The 16998-nt window shown below is 30.2% G+C and overlaps 2 protein-coding genes across 5 annotated transcripts in view; one reads left to right on the forward strand and one right to left on the reverse strand.

Annotated features, from left to right (window-relative positions):
- The window catches only part of LOC107064757 (synaptotagmin-10), a 41446-nt gene extending 26739 nt beyond the window's left edge, over window positions 1-14707 (forward strand). Inside the window, exons 2-10 of one of the 2 annotated variants that reach the window (XM_015317770.2) lie at window positions 3-265; window positions 410-556; window positions 899-1030; window positions 2867-3021; window positions 3306-3474; window positions 3561-3681; window positions 4131-4302; window positions 4418-4618; window positions 4794-14707. In XM_015317770.2, the coding sequence (XP_015173256.2) occupies window positions 3-265; window positions 410-556; window positions 899-1030; window positions 2867-3021; window positions 3306-3474; window positions 3561-3681; window positions 4131-4302; window positions 4418-4618; window positions 4794-4797 (1364 nt within the window). In that variant the 3' untranslated portion in view covers window positions 4798-14707. Of the gene's footprint in view, window positions 1-2; window positions 266-409; window positions 557-898; window positions 1031-2866; window positions 3022-3305; window positions 3475-3560; window positions 3682-4130; window positions 4303-4417; window positions 4623-4793 lie in introns of those variants that run through there. The other variant, XM_015317772.2, reaches the window with a different exon arrangement.
- rg (A kinase anchor protein rugose) overlaps window positions 10346-16998 on the reverse strand; it is a 198931-nt gene continuing 192278 nt past the window's right edge. For all 3 annotated transcript variants that reach the window (XM_015317773.2, XM_015317778.2, XM_015317785.2), the window contains exon 53: window positions 10346-16936. In XM_015317773.2, the coding sequence (XP_015173259.2) occupies window positions 16846-16936 (91 nt within the window). In that variant the 3' untranslated portion in view covers window positions 10346-16845. The remainder of the gene's footprint in view (window positions 16937-16998) is intronic.

Here is a 16998-nt window from a genome sequence, read left to right on the forward strand (position 1 = left end):
AGAAGAGTGGAGTGAAAATTTTCCATATCAACTGCTGTTAGGAACTGGAGTTGCTTTGATGGCTCTAGTACTTTTAGCTGCAATTAGCTTTCAATGCTCTTCTACTTGGAGATGGCTATTGAGTGTTGCTCGTCATGAAAACGATGAAGATGCAAATGGTGATTTGTCTCAGCAAAATGCAATTCGCATAAGTCATTCTTTGCCGGATTTACAATCGGAACCGATTACTCATGAATATGTTCAAGAACAAAAGGATAGTAAGAAGGTATCGACAATTTTTAACAAATATAATAAATTATTGTATAATAATATATATATGATAATAATTATTTGTACTCTAATATATCTATTAAGGTTACAGAAATAGTAATATTCGTTATTGATAATAAAATATATTTCTTGTGTTAAGGTATTACGTCAAACCACATTGCCAATTGTTCCAATGCGGCACCAAAGTTTTCAACGACAATTGTCTCATCGTCTCGACTTGCCCAGTATCAAATTCAGTATCTGCAGTCTGGAAAATCGTAGTGATTCTAGTCTCGGTCTTATCAGGGTAAGTTTGTGTTACCGACAACAACTTGAAAATGATTAAATACAAAGAGAATCTTGAATATACACGAAATAATACGAATACGTTCAAAGACTATATCGTGTTATTAATGAATACGTGTATATACCGAGTTCATATGTTTTTTAATAATCATTTCACTTGATAAAAATGAGTCATAATAATCGATCATGATAATAGATATTAATTACGCATAAATTTTCTATTACAAATGTTGAACTTCACTCTTGCATGTTTTCTCATTTCTCATTTAGTATAAATAGAAATGTTTTACAAAATAGCATCGCTGAAGTTTTGTTTGAAATAACCTTGCCATTAATTTTATAGCCGGAACTCTACAAAAAGGATCTTGTGAGGCAGGAAAGCACGGAGAGTTCTAGTACTACAGAAATGGAATACGCCGGAAAGTTACATTTCGCTCTTCGTTACGATAAGGAGATCGACGGTCTTGTCGTTAAGGTAAGTTCTACGGTTTCACGTCTAACTTTACAGACGTTAGTGATAAAGCTTAGCAAGATCTCCAAGAAATTCACTTTCCCGTTAAAATATGTCGAAATTAAATATGGACTAAGTAAATTTATAGATAAAACAAAAAAACATTTACACGTTCCTGTTATTTCATTACGAAATAAGTAAATCAAGGACGATACTTTTAAAGTAATCATAAATAACATACCGGTTGTGTTTCGTAATAAAATAGTTCATGCACATTTGAATTTCTAAACATTTGAACAGACCATGAGTAATAAATGAAATTCATGTTTGAAGGCGGTGACCAACATTCATTCGTTCGGTTTCATTCTTAACTAGTTAAAAAATTGTGTCATCGTGTTCATTCACGATGTGACACGCACGCGAATCTCTAAGAGGAGAGTTAATGATTTACGTGTGACTCGATACGTTGTAATAAAGGAGAGAAAAAAAATTCCTCTAAAGGACGGCGCGACAATGCGTGAAAGGAGAACACGAGAACTAACCCACGACTTTGTTCGAATCCGAGTTCTTTGTTCGTTAGTAATTTGATCGAATCGTTCGAAATGTTTTAGTGTTTCTTCTTCTATCATCTTTTGTCCTCGTTGATTAAATTAAGTCTTTTACACTGATTAGAAAATTCAGTTAGTTTCTTCTACAATGTTAGTGATCAATCTAACTTTTTCCAAGTCGACAAATTTATTTGAAAGATATTGATCTTTACTACTCAGATCAATCTCCATAAAACTTGAACATTGACATCGAACTTACGTTTGATTACAAATCAGTTTGAAAGGGATTTAAAAGAAAAAAAAAGTAGAGGTAAAATTTCGTCAACAAGATTATTATTATTAACGACTAACTAGGCTATGTAAGTTTAATTAAAACGGTGATCATTAAATACCATTAAATACACACAAGTAAACTTGGTAAGGCTAACGAGCTAACTAAACGCGATTTATTTACGTTAAATCACGTGTGTCCTTTTAAAATCGTCTTCATTATCAAACACATTGAGTAATACGAATGTTCGTTAGAAATTATTAGTCATTGAAAGAGAAATAAAGATAAATGGACAACTAAAGGGGGAAGAAAAAAAGATGGAAAGAATTACACGCTATTTACGGTCACATTTGATCTTTTACAAATAGTCAATGCACGCGACATGTTGCAATTGAGAAATGTAAGCATGTATTACGTTATATCACCTACACCTTTAGACATATATCTTCAACTTCATTCATAAAATGACTCGTAAGAGAAACGAAGGTGAAACGAAAGGCCCACGCTACAGTGCCTCGTATCATCTTCCTTATGAAAGAATAGTTAATTATAAGTTTTTATTAAAGTTGCAATTATTATTGTGTTCTTTTCTTGTTTTTTTTTTTTTTGATATTATAATTCGTTAAAAATTTTAAATATAACTTTTTCGTGAAACGTAATAAGTATAATATAAAAGGAAGAGAAAAAAATATTCATGTGGTTACTAACATAAAAATTCCGGAAAATTAATAATAATTGTATTTTAGAAGTAATTTAATAAAAAGATTTTTAAAAAGTCTTTTATTGCGAATATAATGGCAGAGTTATTAAAATGAGAAATAACGATGATACATCTATGAAAAGAAAATTAGAAAAAAATTTTTATGTAACGAGAAAAGTATGAAACTCAATCAGTCTCGGATTCATTCATTTTCTCGTATCTCTAAATGAAAAAAAAAAGAAAAATAAAATCACCTTTCCCCAGACGCGAGTCGTTGGGACGTTAATGTTGTTGGCTTTAACAAGGACTTAGATTAATTATTAAGTTAATTTTTAAATTAGGTTTTTGAAGCTCGAGAATTGCCGGTGAAAGATGTAACAGGTAGTAGTGATCCTTATATAAAGATATACCTTCTACCTGATCGAAAGAAAAAGTATCAAACGAAGGTTCATCGAAAAAACTTAAACCCGGCCTTCAACGAAACATTTATTTTCAGGTAAGTTTAATCATTGTTTTTGTTTTCCAATTGGTCAATTTTATACTGCTTACCTTTGTTGTTTTGATAAACTGATATAAGATATTATAAAGATATCAGGAAATCTAAAAAATTATATAAATATTATATCATTTTGTCTAGTATTTATATATCGATTAAATTAATATTCTTATTGATAATATTTTATTATTATACTTTATTATTATTCTTATATATCTTTCAATGTTATAATCAATTAAATATAAAAATAATTATTTTTATTTAATATCAATTTATTTCTTTAGTGTTCCTTACGAGGAAGTGAAGGAACGCTATTTACAATTTTCCGTCTACGACTTCGACCGTTTCTCTCGACATGACCTCATTGGCCAAGTAGTCCTTAAAGGATTGTTAGATTGCACCGATCTCGAACAAGAAATCGAATATACGATGGATATTCTTTCTGCACCACAGGTAGTTATGAAATCGTTTATTTTAATCGTTGAAAGAATAAAAGATCTTCCTTCGAATAAAAACTGATGGAATTTGAATATTTTTAGGAAAAAGTGGATTTAGGTGAATTAATGTTGTCCCTCTGTTATCTTCCAACCGCTGGACGGCTGACTCTGACAGTGATCAAAGCTAGAAACCTCAAAGCTATGGATATAACAGGATCGTCCGGTAAAAAAAAAAAAAAAAAAGATGTATAAAAACAACCATAGCAATAGTTCACAGTAATTTAAATTCGTTGATCAAAACTTTAGTTTGAAACTTTCTTGAAATGAAGTTACAAAATTTTAGAATTACCAATGATAATGAACTGCAAACACTTTTGATTGACTTTGTAAGTAGTACTTGAATATCCAATTAAATAGCAAAAAAAAGCAACTACCAATTAATTTTATTGAAACGTTAATTAAAAAGATATAATTTAATGATTCAAATATAGTAGAATATAGGCTGATAAAGAAAAACTTGCTAGCATTTAATCATGTTTATCGGTCGGAAAGAATCTCTCGATTTATGCGAGGGACTTTTCAAGTGGTTCGCACTCACAAACACACTTACCATTCATTAAATCGTGATCTTTTTATTTTCCATCTCAACTATCTTCGTTGTGTGTCCTTTAGATCCATATGTAAAGGTATACCTTCTCTGCCGTGGTAAACGAATAAAGAAAAAGAAAACAACCGTGAAGAAAAACACGCTATTTCCTGTGTATAACGAGGCACTCGTTTTCGATGTACCGTCAGACAACATAGAAGAAGTCAGCCTTATAGTGAAAGTTATCGATTACGATAGGTATGCGCTATATCTTCTTGTACTATTAAATGTTTTAGATATTTTTTAAAAAGAAAGAGAGAGAGAGAGAGAAAGTAACAGAACAATTATTTATTTATTTGATCTCATTCGATAGGATCGGATCAAACGAGTTAATGGGCTGCACGGCAATCGGTTCGAGCTTTATCGGAATTGGTCGAGATCATTGGTTGGAAATGTTGGACAATCCAAGAAAACCAGTTGCTCAATGGTATCCTCTTCTCGAAACTGTAGCAGGTCATATTCCCTCGGTTGCTTCTGAACCACTTCCAGTAAGTTTGAGCTGCTTAAACAGTAGGTGAGTAAAACAAATTACAATAAACACTTTTTCCTACATATATTTATATTTGTATGTATTATTCGAGATAATTACAGAAAAAGATTACTTTTTCGTTAAATTGTATTTTTATTTCAATCTCGTCGAAAAACGTTGCGAACATTTTGAATTTTAATTTTATTCATCGAATTGTCAGATGAAGACAAAAGATTGGAAGACAAACTTGCGGATGCTCGCAGAATTCCTTGGACGTCGACTTGGACAACGTCCCTTTCTGTCGTCATTTAATGCATATCGCTTGACTGACTTAAGTACAATCTCTATTTCAAACAAGGACTCGAAAGTCAAAACTCTGTGCTTTGAAAATCTTTACTTGCGACAGTTGTGAACTAGTAGACGAGTATTCGCTAATGACAGCTTAGGAGAAAAGTAAAAAACAAAATAAAAACAAAAAAAAACAAAAAAAAAAAAGAAAGAATGAAAGAAAGAATCTATGACTATTTGCAAAGGTTTACATTAGTTGAGGTCACTGATAATAAAAAAAGATAACCAATAGAAAATGAAGATAAATAGCTAGGTACGTAGATTAGAGAACAAAGAAAGAAAGAAAGAAAGAAAGAGAGAGGGAGAGAGAGAGAGAGAGAGAGAAAGAGAAAGAAAGAAAGAATGTGTGTATGTGTTTTTGACGAAAACTAAAAATTTTACGATATCTAATAAAACTAATCACGAGCTGGACCCGTGATATTTTATCAAACGCACAGCTTGATTTTAACGCATCATGACGGTCATGATATTTGTTCGAAATTGTTAGAGATAAAAAAAAAAAAACTTGCAAAATTAACTGGATAGGTAAGTTTTTATAAAAAAAAAAAAAAAAAAAAAAAAAGCAAATGATAGACGAGAAAAAGAGACGTATATATGTACATATATATACGTGGGCATACACGTGGGTATAAATTACATATGTATATGTGTACGTAATATTCGATATGAAAAAGAAATTCGAAATGACGCCTCTTCGTTCTCGCGAAAGCTAGCTGCATCATTATGCATTATGACAAAGTACTTACACAAGGCCTTATCCTCAGGTTAGATGAAAGAACAAAGACAGCGAAATGGTAGTATAAGAGACAGATTATTTAAAAAATAGATAAACAGACGAATAGAGCCGGTTTCAAATAAATTTGATATGCTGTAGCTATATAAAGAAAGCACACGTTAGAGAAAAGAAAAATTTAAAGAGAGAAAGAGAGAGAGAGAGAGACATACATAGTCACATATGCATGTTATGGTAGAAGATATTGACAGGCAGGTGTTGGCATATGAACAAAAAATTTCATTATGAAATACCTTGGATCTCTTTTACAATAGATCTCTTTATTAATAGCAATTGAAAATGTTGGAAATGGTTACGCGAATAATGACTAGTAAAAATGGAATTAGAATAGAATTTCGAATCATAAATTTGAACGTGTAACCTAATGTTGTAAAAAAAAGGGTAATTCTCAGATGATAAAGTATCCATGTCCTAACTTCTCTTTTCTATTATTTCTCCCTCGAATATTCCGTACAAATCTTGTACGATAAAATGGAATATAGTTGAGATCTGATGACATCGTATAAAAATGATAAAAAGAAAAAATCCTTCCCAAAAAAAAAAAAAAAAAAAAAAAAAAACACGATACTTATGCACACGCTTCTTTTCCTCATACTTCTGAAATTTTTGAGAACTCGAAACAAGTTTCACACCTGCCTGATATAATACTTGCACTACACGTAAATAATCTTACAAGACGAACTATGTCTCATGATACCTATACATATAATATATTTATATATCCGTGCAATATATATATATATATATATATATGTATATCAGTAGACGATCATAAAACAGATACTCCAAAAGAAAGAAGAAGAAAAAAAAATATTCTTTGATTCTTACGACAATAAAACGAACGAATAGGTAGGAAACCAGAAATAAAAATATACGAGAAAAAAAAAAAAGAAAGAAAAAAAGAAAAAGAAAAAGAAAAAAAAACAGAATTTTGCAAGTAACCGATTCAATCAATTAATTTCATTTTCTCCTCTTAACCTTTACGTGCAAAATTTTCATGATATCGAGATATTAAAAAAAGAACTACTATTTTTCCTATTTCACGCAAATTGCACTGATCTCTGTAATAATGTTCTTTCAGCGGATTACGTGTCTAGGTATTATATACGTGAACAAATTTACAAAAACGTAAACATAATGATAAACTGGGTAAATCGTATAAATATCTGACGACAAATATTTCAAAAATAATTTTAAACACTGATAAGTGCATTTTTGTTCTTTTTGTCTGTTTTGATTCTTTATTTTTTAAAAAAGATACGTTTGATATTTTATAAATAGGTATAAGTATTATAATAAAAGTTCAATATTTTGACGACTATTTTTGAAATATTTGTTCGCAATATCTTAACTGTTTCATCCTATATATGCATATATAACATAAAATAAATAAAAATTAAAAAAAAAAAAGAAGCTCGCCAAGAGCGCTAATTGTGATAAATAATAAATGCGAAAGCATAACGTGAGTTTCGCAAATTAATAAACATTGATGTATGTATTGTGGTCAAGTGAATAAAAGAGAGAAAAAAAGAGAAGGAGAAAAAATGAGAGAAAGAAATGATGAAAGAAAACATATGTAAGAAAAAGTATGAAAGAAAGAGAAAGAAAGGAAATATACTCGTGGCTGTTGCTTTGTATACTCACGCACGGCTAAATAAATTTTATCATAAAAAAAAAATTGATAATAATGTATATTGTGTAAGAAAAAAAAATACATCGTAGATCGTGAGAAAATTTTCACAGTATGAAGATTCGATATATGTACAATATAAAATATATAATAGAAATATTATAATATATATATGTATGGATGAGCGATATAAGATAAACGTATTCTACTTTCAATTTAATTTAAGTTCTTTTCTCAAGAATAATTATTAAAAAAGAAAAAGAAAAAAAAATGTACGACAGAAAATATGAATTTTTTACATTAACTTGGAGAAAAGTAATTTAACTTTTAAATGTTGATTATTATGTTGATTTTTTTAGGTCAAAAACACAAATTATATTATAGCATTTTTAATTAACATAATTTATCCTCCACATATATGACAAATTATATAAATAAGCAATGTGTTATAAATAACGTATAGTATGAAATCTATAGGTAAACGTATTTTGTCTAGATATTAGAAAGGAAAAAAGTATCTATACAAGAGAGAGAGAGAGAGAGAGAGAGAGAGAGACATGAAATAGAATTATTTAACGAGAAAATTGTTTATCTTCAATACTAATACAAAATCCCAATGAACTTTCATCAAACAACTTTGATCTGCACAGCCGTTCATAGAAACGTGTTTAACTTATTTGCATCATAAGAAAAATTGTAAAATAATATCGTTGTTTGATTTATTATATTTTAGAACAAAACTTACACATTCACGGTGATAATGAAAAGAAAATTGCGATTCTAAATAAGCTAATGATGCAAATGAGTTAATTAGTGTGCACGGTATTCGTCTCTCTCTACTATAAGAATTGCTGAAAAGCTCGATTCAAACGCCTAGCAAACATAAAAAAAGCTTCTCTTTCGGCTGAAACTTGTTATGATGTAGTCTGAAAAGTATTTTTCTTTCTAACCAATTATCAAAAAGTTCATCATCAGCGTCAAGTCACGAAAATTTACCTTATTTATCGAACGACCCTCGTAATACATTAAAAAATTATTGAAAGTAACTTCTTACCTTCGTAAACTTTGCTACCGAAAAATGTCCACGAAGTTTTTCATAAAAGGTGAAATGATTTCATTTTAAAGATACATTTATCAATTTTGCCTAAGTTACCGCATCAAATTTTTAAACCATGAGATTTTTTGTCGGGCATTCTGGAAGACGAAAAATTCGAGACAAAAAAAATATTAATCACTCATATACAATATAAAAGGAAAGAACCGTAAGCTTCAAAATAATATCAAATATACAAAAAGATATCTGTCTTAGGAATGAATTTAAACTGATTGATCAAAATATACGTAATTCATGCAGACTGTTCTTTTAAAGAATGACAAAATAAATGACAATTATAATACCATATTATGTGGACAAAAGTTAAAGAAAAATTGTGCCAAGTGAAATAATAATTGTAGTATATAATAGAATTTATAAATATATAACAAAGAACATGGAATTAATATATAATATGTATTTCAATATCTCTCGGATGCTTGTAGTTATACCTGAACTGATAGTTTCTATGCTGAAATTTTATCAAGTGAATTTAATTGGACGATGCTTGCCATTGAACTACAAAACTTTTCTTCAGTTCTTTCGAATCTATTTTCCTTCCAGCGATGCTCGCTAACAAAATCCATAAAAATATGATTATGATAAAAAATAAAAGAGAATACGAAAAATAAAAAGAATATTTTTTCACACCAGTAAACTCATTCTCACAGACTGACAATGAGCATATCTTTGAATACTTTTGATCTTATAAAAATGTAAACAGCCATTAGAAAATAATATCTAGACGATTGTTTTATATTTTTTCTAATCATTTATTATAACAAACTAATCAAATCAAAATCTAATATTTGAAAGAAGAATAATGAATTAATTTTTTTTTTTTTTGATAACTTTTAATTAAATTTTAAAGTAACATCAGTTATATTTATATAAAAAAAAAATCTTGTATAGTTGTACTTTATTTTTCTTTCCTTTTTTTAAACACGAGATATCAAAATACTCGATATGATAGAAAGATCAACATAATAATATCTACTTTTAATGGGCATCGTGTAAACTACACGAAAGATAAGAAAACTTTTCTGAGAATCTGTCACTGCCTGTCAATGATAGATGGCATTTGAGTATACGCGTACCTTCCACCTATAAATTATAAATACGTAGGGACCCTACGTATTGAAGAACCATTTTAGGAAAGAGCAGGGATGGAAACAACTATATCCCGAAAGTGGGTGAAATACTATTTTATAATACTATTTATATTGAGAAATAAGAAACAAAAATACGTACTATTTATTAAGCAAATTATTCCGTCTTTTTGTTGTTAAATTATGTCGATTGTAAATCAAAAAGATAAAAGGATCAATTATTAATTAGAGACAATTGTCACTATTGCATATCGAAAGTTAATAATTATTGTACTTTTACATTTACGTATACTTTATCTTATATCTCTATAAGTATAAATAAGTAAAAATAAATAAATATAATAAAAAAAAGTGCAATACTTTAAAAGAAGGTTCTCCATCCCTGATTGAAATAATGAAAGATTAATCGTATAAATTGATTGCATGGTAGCGTCGTTCATAATGAAAATCCCTTTTTCAACACGACAGTGATCGTGAAACGCATATACTTCTATTAATGAATGTAATAAATGACTCTAGATCGACGATATGCATACTTTTCTAACGATTACATATCTATACTGTATATTTGGACGTGCGACGTCCTGTATTGTGATTGTGAAGAAAACAAATAAATCAATATAAATCATAAATTGATTATTCCTCTCTATAAATACACTTTATCGATCTTAATTTTCCTTAAAAATGTATTATCTGAAAGATACATCAAACATTAAACAAATTCTTTTTTTAACATATATATATAAAAAAAAAAAAGATTTCTCAACGTTTTGGCAAATAAGAAAAATCGTCTGCAACATCAAATGTACTTTTCATTTATTTGACTACTTATGTTTACAGATTTTAATCTAATCTTAAGCTAAAGATACAACTTTCCCATTATGTTACTTCTAAATCGAAACGTTACGATAATTCTAAGTATAAAATAAGCAATGGAGCTTATATTGGTAATGTGGTAGCAACGACTTAAGTACCTTTCTACCTAATACGTACTCGTTAAAAGTGGCGGGAATAAACTTCTACACTGTATTTCTCCTCCTCTCGGATATTATTTTTATTTTTCTCTTTTTGTTCGCGAAAAAACGATAACTCGATAAAATCACACGACTCATTCCTATCGATCAACAATATTTTAATTACGATTTTGGCTTCGTCGAAAAAAAAAAATCAAAGATCTTTCAAAGATCGTTCATGGTTCCTTTTGTTTTCCTTTTTATCAATTCATCTTCTATATACGTCATTTAAACGGGAATCTTGAGTTTTATTAAATTCGTAAGAATTATATAAAATTGATCTACATAACATTAGATTTCAAAGAGGAACACATCAGGGATACCGCAGAACGATCTTACGGTAAGTAAAATTGGAGCATCTAAGCTCGAATTTTTGTCAAATATTTCTCACTGCAATATATTTTAAAAACACTATTATGCAAAATCGTAAAGCAAGCATTGTCCAGTAACGTTTATGCACTCATTGAATCGTTTAATTCTTTTTTTTTTGTTTTTTTTTTTTTAACTCTTTTCTTGTTTTTTTCTTTTGGTTTGTTTGTTAATTCTTCCGATCGTGCAAATCTATCTACTAAAACGATCGGATTAAAAATCGGTTTCTTTCTTTTCGTAATGTCCTGTAATTATTGTTTTTGGAATGTTTTTCCCCGTCGCTCTTAAACACCGCGAATAACGAAACGAGGGATCGATGAAGGCGAGTATTCGAAACGATTCAAAACGAAAATGTCGGATCTTTTTATTTTTATTTCTATTTTTTTTTTTTTCTAAATTCTTTTTTTTTCAATTTTGTCTTTTACGAAATTCGCGATGAATCGTTACGAACACGTCGATTAAATCTATCATTGTTTTATAATAATTCTACAGGCAGCCCTTCGTGTAGGTACGAACGAATCGATTAAGAAAAAGTTCCTTTTTTTACGAGCTCGAGAGTCATCTCTACTGATTTATGTTTCTCTTAGCTCTCTCTCTCTCTCTCTCTCTCTCTCTTTTTTTTTTCTTTTTTTTTCTTTTTTTAAATATCGTCTTAATAGCTCGAAGACCGATTATCTAAATTAAGTAAAACATATTATCCCTGTTATATCGTTTGCTTAACACGCAAAAACATTCATTAATTTGGGCATTAACTTTGTTTTTCTTTTTGTTCTCTCGTTACATATGTATCATATACAAATTTATAGTAATACTCTCCTAACTTCCTCAACCACCCCCACTCTCCCCAAGCTATTATCTTTTTTTTCCTTTTATTACTTTTCTCTTTTTTATTTGTATTTCATCGTGTTTTCTTATTTTCTTTTTCTTTTTTTTTTCTTTTTTCCCGCACTTTCTTTGCTCATCCGTAATATTAAGTACGTTTAATTGATATAATTCATAATCCGTATTAATCCAATAAGGATACTAATCGATATAATAATGACAATAGAATGTAATAATCGTAATAATATAATTATAGGCAAACTCTCGTAGCATTGTACTTAGCGTTATTTAAAATAGTAGCAATATATTTTATGTATATATATATATTTATATATACTGAGAAGTCACACACAAGTTCGGACAGAAAATCGACTTGTTATTTGCCATTCTTCTTTTTTTTCCATTTTTTTTTCTTCTCTTCTTCTTTTTGTTGCTGTTGCTTCTTTTAACTTCCTTTTTTTTTATATGTATGTATATATAGTAATATGGAGGGAATTCACTAACAACATGCTCGAAAAGTGCAGCATTCTCACACATCTATAAACAAATATAAAAATTCTTCTTTTTCGCGTCACATTTTGTTTTCTTCACTCATTGTTTATTTTCTTTTTTTTTTTTTTTTTGTTGCTTTCTTTTTGTTTTCTTTTTTTTTTTTTTTATCATTTTACATGAACTTCGTTATTCGCACCACTAGAGACACAACGCGTCATCAACGATGTTTTTTAAATTACTGCTTTTCTCGAACGAGAGTTTTTCCCACGTAGTTTCGATAGAAAAAAAAAAAGAAGAAAATCGTGCTAGAATAATTTCCTTTGTTATATCGTACTGATTGTTATAATGATGATAATAATAACAATTGGATTCTTTCTAACGTCGTAGGAAAAACACTAGGTCGAGAGGGAAAGCAGGAAATCGTTGATAAACGTTTACGCACTAGTGTGTGTTGTGATGTATGTGTATGTGTGTATGTGTATGCTGTTTGTGTATATGTTTTATGTGTGTGACTTTCTACGTTATTCTTTTTCTTCATACATTCCTCCCTCTCTTTTTTTTTTCTCTCTCATACACTCTCACACTCTCATTAGTAGCGAAAATAAGACGTCGATAATATGCGCCTGTACATTTAAGTACACGTAAAAGTATTACATGGGCGATAGAAATACATTCTTACACGTTTACGAGAAAACTAATCATACTATGCTTACAAGCATCAGGCACGACTCTTTCTTTCCTATTGCCACCACTTTCTTCGACCTTCGTCGTATCTTTCATTCGTTTTCTTTCATTCGCTAACCCATACACACATACACACACACACACACACATATGTTTCCCCATATCACGCCTATAATAATTAAATCCATTTTTATTTTTCTCCTGCGAAGGGAACATTTTACGATCATCAGAAAAGAATGCACTCACAACAATTTGGCGAATATTACCATTATTTAACACGTTGCACACGAAACATTATCTTGTAATTTATTTTATTCTTATTTTTTATTATTTTTTTTCTTAAGATTTCCTTACTTTTCTATATTAATACTATTAATCATATCAATAAAAGTATTAATCATAACCATTATAGTAACAAATAATAATAATAATAATAATAATAATAATAATAATAATAATAATAATAATAATAATAATAATAATTATAATAATAATAATAATCATCATCATCATCGATAATGGGTACCATACGTACGAGAAGCGATCGAGAGGATCGATCGATCGATCCACTGTCGGATGCAAGCATCATCGCAATTTCATGCATCGATTTTAAATATATTTTAATTCTCGACAGTTGGAATTGCGTGATAGTACAAACGACGGGCACCATGCGATCCTACAATTTTTACACTTAAGACAATAACAGCGTTAAGAATTCCTTTAAATATTATATCAACATCTATGATCGATACGGACCACGCAGACCCTCGTTCGCGACTACTTTCATCTTTGTCCTCTGCTTCTCTAAAAGAGAAGTCTCTGACTAGCTTAGCATCCTGAGCTGTTTATCATTCGAATCATTTAAATAAATGTCGACGACGCGGTTAAATGGATTTCGATCTATACAGATTTATGAAGAGAGTAGTAACTTTTCATTACTTGGTCGATTTAATAAATGTTAATTATAATTATCTGTAATATAAAATGTCTAAGAGAGACCATTGATAAATAATTTATCAAAGTAGTTTCAAATAAAAGTATAAAACTTTACACGAATATAAGAAGATTAATGTTAAAATTCTTTCTCTTAATTTAATCGTCAAAATGAAGATCGATTTTCAAATCCATTTTTGTCCAATTATCTTTAATATGACAAATCGTATTGTACTTCCATGGGAATCGCGAAAAATAGTCTCCGCGAGTCCGTAAACACGAATTCCGAAGAAAACTCTCTCTATCAATCGTACAGAATTTGGTTCACGCCCGTTTTCGTTCCTTTGTCCCACTTCGCGACACAAAGACCTTCTTCCTCTTCCCCGAAGTCTTCGAAAAAAATGAAAAAAGCTTATATGACACACCTAACCGATATCAACACTTGTCTTCTTCTATTCTCGCGCTTATTAGCGTGCTCTCGCGCGGGTAAAAACGATTGTCTAGCGAGACAGCTCGATTAATTTTTTGTTTTTGCGTCGTTGTGCAAAGCGAAACGAAGCGAGGACAACGAGTCGTACGCTCGAAGAAAGCGTGCATCAAAGACTAACCGTGCAAACGACTCGAAGTTTGTTTATACGTGCTTTTATATTTATCTTTTTTTTTTCTTTTTTTTTTCAAAAGCATCCATACCACGAGAGTTCATTATTTTCGAGCTACGAAAAATCTCGATCTGTATTGAGCAAAATATGGTCCTTATTTTCATCACCAATGTTATTATTTTGTTTTATTCATTTTTCATATAAAAACGATTTCGTACAAATTCTAATAAAAAAAAAAAAAAAAAAAAATCATTTTCAGAGTAATTTTTAATATTTTGTTTTTCTTCTAATCAAGATTTTTCGCTGTTCTCTTAAATCCTTCGAATTCTCGTTCGTTCTCTTTCACGCGCAATATACTTTCTCTCTTTTTTTCTCTCTCTCTCTCATTCATTCTATCTATCACACAAAATCAACTTTCACGAATGAACGTGAAACGCCCATTAATGAAAGAAGAAAATGTAGATCCTTCGATGATACAAAGAACCAATGTCAGAATGAATTTGAGATTTTGAAAACCCACACATTTCTTTAGCCTATGTAATGTAATCGATCTGCTGATTATATATCTCGTGTGCGAAAATACCAAGAAATATCCTCGCAAAAAGTTAAGCTGGACGGCTTTGATAAAATTAGGATCTTTTTTTTCGAAGGACGCGAATGCTGGATAAGGGTAGGTCAAGGATAAAAGGTGTGTAGTAAACAGGGAAAGGTAGGCTTACTTAAGTGCATATAGTAAGTCGGATTATGGGAGAATGGGATCTTAAATAGATAGCAGGAATGATTCAGGAAAGTGCTCGTTAGCATAGATTACATGGATTATATAAAAGCTTCGCGGACGGCAGAGTATATAAAGAAGAGAATTTCATCTGTCTCGCGTTAACTTATTTTTTCTCTTTCTTTTTATTTATTTTTTTTTATTTTTTTATTTTTTTATTTATTTATCTCTACCATTTTCATTTCGCGTGCCTCAAAACTCAGGGAGATGCTGCTCGCATGCTCTTAACCGAAATAGATTGAAAAACCGTGAGAGTGACATAATTCTTTTTCTCGTTTTTTTCCTCTCTCTCTCTCTCTCTCTAATTTTTAACAGATTTCTGTATGTAATGAGTTGCCTTTCTACGTACTCGCCATTTTTTCTCTTTTTTCTTTTTTTAACATTTTACTTCTTTTTTTTGTATTTGTTTTTCATTTAATCCAAATCGTTTTACCCTAACTCTAACGAACGCATAATGTGTCGGTGTATTGTTTGTAATTCTCTTATTATTAAGTATCCGCACGCCTTTTAATTAATGTATATATGCATATATGTCTGTGTGTATGTTTGTATATATATATATGTTTACATAACACGGCGATTCATTATTTACAAGAAAAGAGTTACTAATGAAGGATAAAAGAAAAGGGATTATTATAATGGCATTGAGTACGAGAGCTATGAATGAACCCGCGCAATTAGAGGCGTAAAAATGAACTTACGCGCTCCGATTTCCTGTACACAGCCGAAGAGAACCAATTAACGCGACTTTTAAACGGATCGCGCGATTTGCCGCGTGTCTTTATGTCAGCATTACTTATTTCTTTTATTTTTCTATTTTTTTTTTTTTTTTTTTTTTTTTAGATTTTCCTCTCATTTTCGTAAATCCTTGTATTATTTTTTTTTGTTTGCTTTTTTCTTTTTTAAATATTTTTAATTATTTTGCGTTTACTTTTTCATTGTCAATTCCGATCCGCTTTGTTTATCGAAAACGTGAAAATAACTTGGCTACTTCCGTGTCTTGATTAATTGACTAGCATTGAGCGTGTTAATCGCTCGATTATAAAGCTCAAAGCGAGCTTTTAGCTTTCATCGATCGGGACTGTCGGAAAATTGAAGAAAAATTTCTTTCGTTTTTTCCGACAGTCCATTTCAATATAAAATAGGGCAAAATGAAAGTGCAAAAATCGAGCGAATATTTGTCTTCACTATCGACTTTTCTCTCTCACACACTATTTTTAACTTTCTCTCTCTCTCTTTCTTTCTTTCACTATCAGCAATGTTTAAATATTTTCTTTTCGTAAAACGTTTGAAAAAGTACTACTTTTTTTCTTGTTCAATCTGTAAAAAGCGAGCTTTATTGCTGTACGCGGAATAATTGTTAATTATTTAATACGGATTCGCCCTTCTCTATGCTTGCTTTTTTTCTCTTAAACTCTTCCTTGCACAGAAACACACAGGTCATCTTTGTTTTTTTTTTTTTTATAGTTCCTTACTCGTCGATATTTGGAATAAGCGTGTCGTTGTTATTTTCCGGCACGGATTTCGTAAAGATCCATGCTCGCTTAGAGTCGATCTTCGCGAAAGAATGCGAAAAAGCATTCGCTCGCTAGAGGAGGAAGAAGCAGTAGTTTCAGTAACGTTGTTGGAATTCATGATGCCACCTGTTGAAATCGATGTGGAATATTACGATCGAACCATTAGCTAGACCGGCTAGCAGAAACCTAAAACGAGATATATATACATTAGTCAAGTGATTTTTAAACAAAAATGAAATTTATCTTAA

The sequence above is a fragment of the Polistes dominula genome, unplaced genomic scaffold (assembly GCF_049000335.1).
Source record: "Polistes dominula isolate Pdom_NZ unplaced genomic scaffold, Pdom_raw_medaka contig_24, whole genome shotgun sequence".
Lineage (NCBI taxonomy): Eukaryota > Metazoa > Arthropoda > Insecta > Hymenoptera > Vespidae > Polistes > Polistes dominula.